This window comes from Rhinolophus hipposideros, assembly GCF_964194185.1.
Source record: "Rhinolophus hipposideros genome assembly, chromosome: 8".
Lineage (NCBI taxonomy): Eukaryota > Metazoa > Chordata > Mammalia > Chiroptera > Rhinolophidae > Rhinolophus > Rhinolophus hipposideros.
In genome coordinates, this window is record NC_138054.1 from 89,725,265 (window position 1) to 89,726,930 (window position 1,666).

The 1,666-nt window shown below is 46.9% G+C and overlaps 1 protein-coding gene across 1 annotated transcript; it reads left to right on the top strand.

The window, feature by feature from the left end:
• Window positions 1-820: 820 nt before the first annotated feature.
• LOC308500779 (transcription factor BTF3-like) lies at window positions 821-1,220 on the top strand (the record flags this gene model as incomplete). The annotated part of the gene is made up of 1 exon (XM_081056102.1): window positions 821-1,220. Exon 1 carries the CDS (start codon window positions 921-923, stop codon window positions 1,218-1,220), a length of 300 nt encoding a protein of 99 aa, XP_080912228.1. The 5' UTR covers window positions 821-920.
• Between the last annotated feature and the right edge of the window lie 446 nt (window positions 1,221-1,666).

Consider the following 1,666-nt stretch of genomic DNA (forward strand, 5'->3'; position numbering starts at 1 on the left):
TCTAACCTGATAAAAGTGCTCTGCTGGAACTTACGTTGGGGATAAAATTTGACACGTTAGAGACGTTTATTCCCCACACTAAAACATAATCAAGTCCAGCCTGGCTTGCTTTGTAGGCAGAGTATTGCGGGGTCCCCTTTTGGGAGGCAGAGGACAAAGGTAAGAGCGAACTCTCATCAGCTCCCACTGGACATTTCATAGCCAGAAAGGATGAGCCTGTGGCCTGCGTCCGGCTGAGTATGTGGGGAGGCCTACGAGGGGCTTTCTCCTCGGGCAGAGAGACTGTGCTGGCTCGTGAGCCGCTTACACCTGTGACAGCTTGCCTGGGACTCAGGTTTCTGGGACCTTCCGTGCTGAGGTAGCAATCACATTGACCCTCCCAAAAACACCCGTGTCCCCACACCCACACAGAAGAGGAACTGTCCCATCGGTGGTCTGTACCTAGTACTTAGTCATTAGATCTGCAAGCAGCCTCTGTGATGGTCAGTTTGAGGTGTCAATTTGGCCAGGCTGTGGTACTCAGTGATTTAGCCAAACACAAATCTAGGTGCTACTGTGAAGGTGTTTTGCACGTGTGGTCCACGTCTACAATCTTGAAGGAAAAATTATCATTGAGCTAGCTGCCATCTGGCGTCCCCGTGTGTGTGTGCGTTTATTCTCAGCTGGTCTGCCCAAGACCCTCTGAGCGCCAACCCTAGTCCCCCGCACGGCCCCGTGTCCTCACCAACAAGATGAAAGAAAGTATCGTGAACCAGGAGAAACTCGCCAAACGGCAGGCACAAGTGCGCATTGGTGGGAAAGGAACTGCTCGCAGAAAGAAGAAGGTGGTTCACAGAACAGCTACAGCAGATGATAAAAAACTTTAGTTCTCCTTAAAGAAGTTAGGGGTAAACAATATCTCTGGTATTGAAGAGGTGAATATGTTCACAAACCAAGGAACAGTGAACCACTTTAACAACCCTAAAGTTCAAGCCTCTTTGGCAGCGAATACTTTCACCATCATAGGCCATGCGGAGACCAACCAGCTGACAGAAATGCTACCCAGCATCTTAAACCGGCTCGGTGCAGACAGTCTGACTACTTTAAGGAGACTGGCTGAAGCTCTGCCCAAATCATCTGTGGATGGAAAAGCACCACTTGCTCCTGGAGAGGATGATGATGATAAAGTCCCAGATCTTGTGGAGAATTTTGGTGAGGCTTCCAAGAATGAAGCAAACTGAATTGAGTCAACTTCTGAAGCAGATAAAACTTGAAGAAGTTACTGGGAGCTGCTATTTTATATTATGACTGCTTTTTAAATTTTGTTCATGGATCTGATAAAAATCTCAATCTCTCATATTTTTAAGCCCAAGCCCCTTGGACACTGCAGCTCTTTTCAGTTTTTGCTTAGACACAAATCATTCTTTGCAGCTAATTAAGGTGAAGAAGTGTGGGAATAAAGTTTGAAGCAAAGGTTAATAAAGTTCTTTGCCTAGTTAAAAAAAAAAGAATTATCATTGATAATGTGGGTGGGCCTCGTCCTATCAGTTGAAGGCCTTCAGAGCAAAATTGGGGTTTCCTTGTGAAAGAAGAAATTCCACCTGTGGGCTCAGTGTTAGCTCCTGCCTGAAAGTTTCCGGCCTAGCAGATTGCCCCATAGATTTCAGCCTGGCCCAGCTAGCCCCCA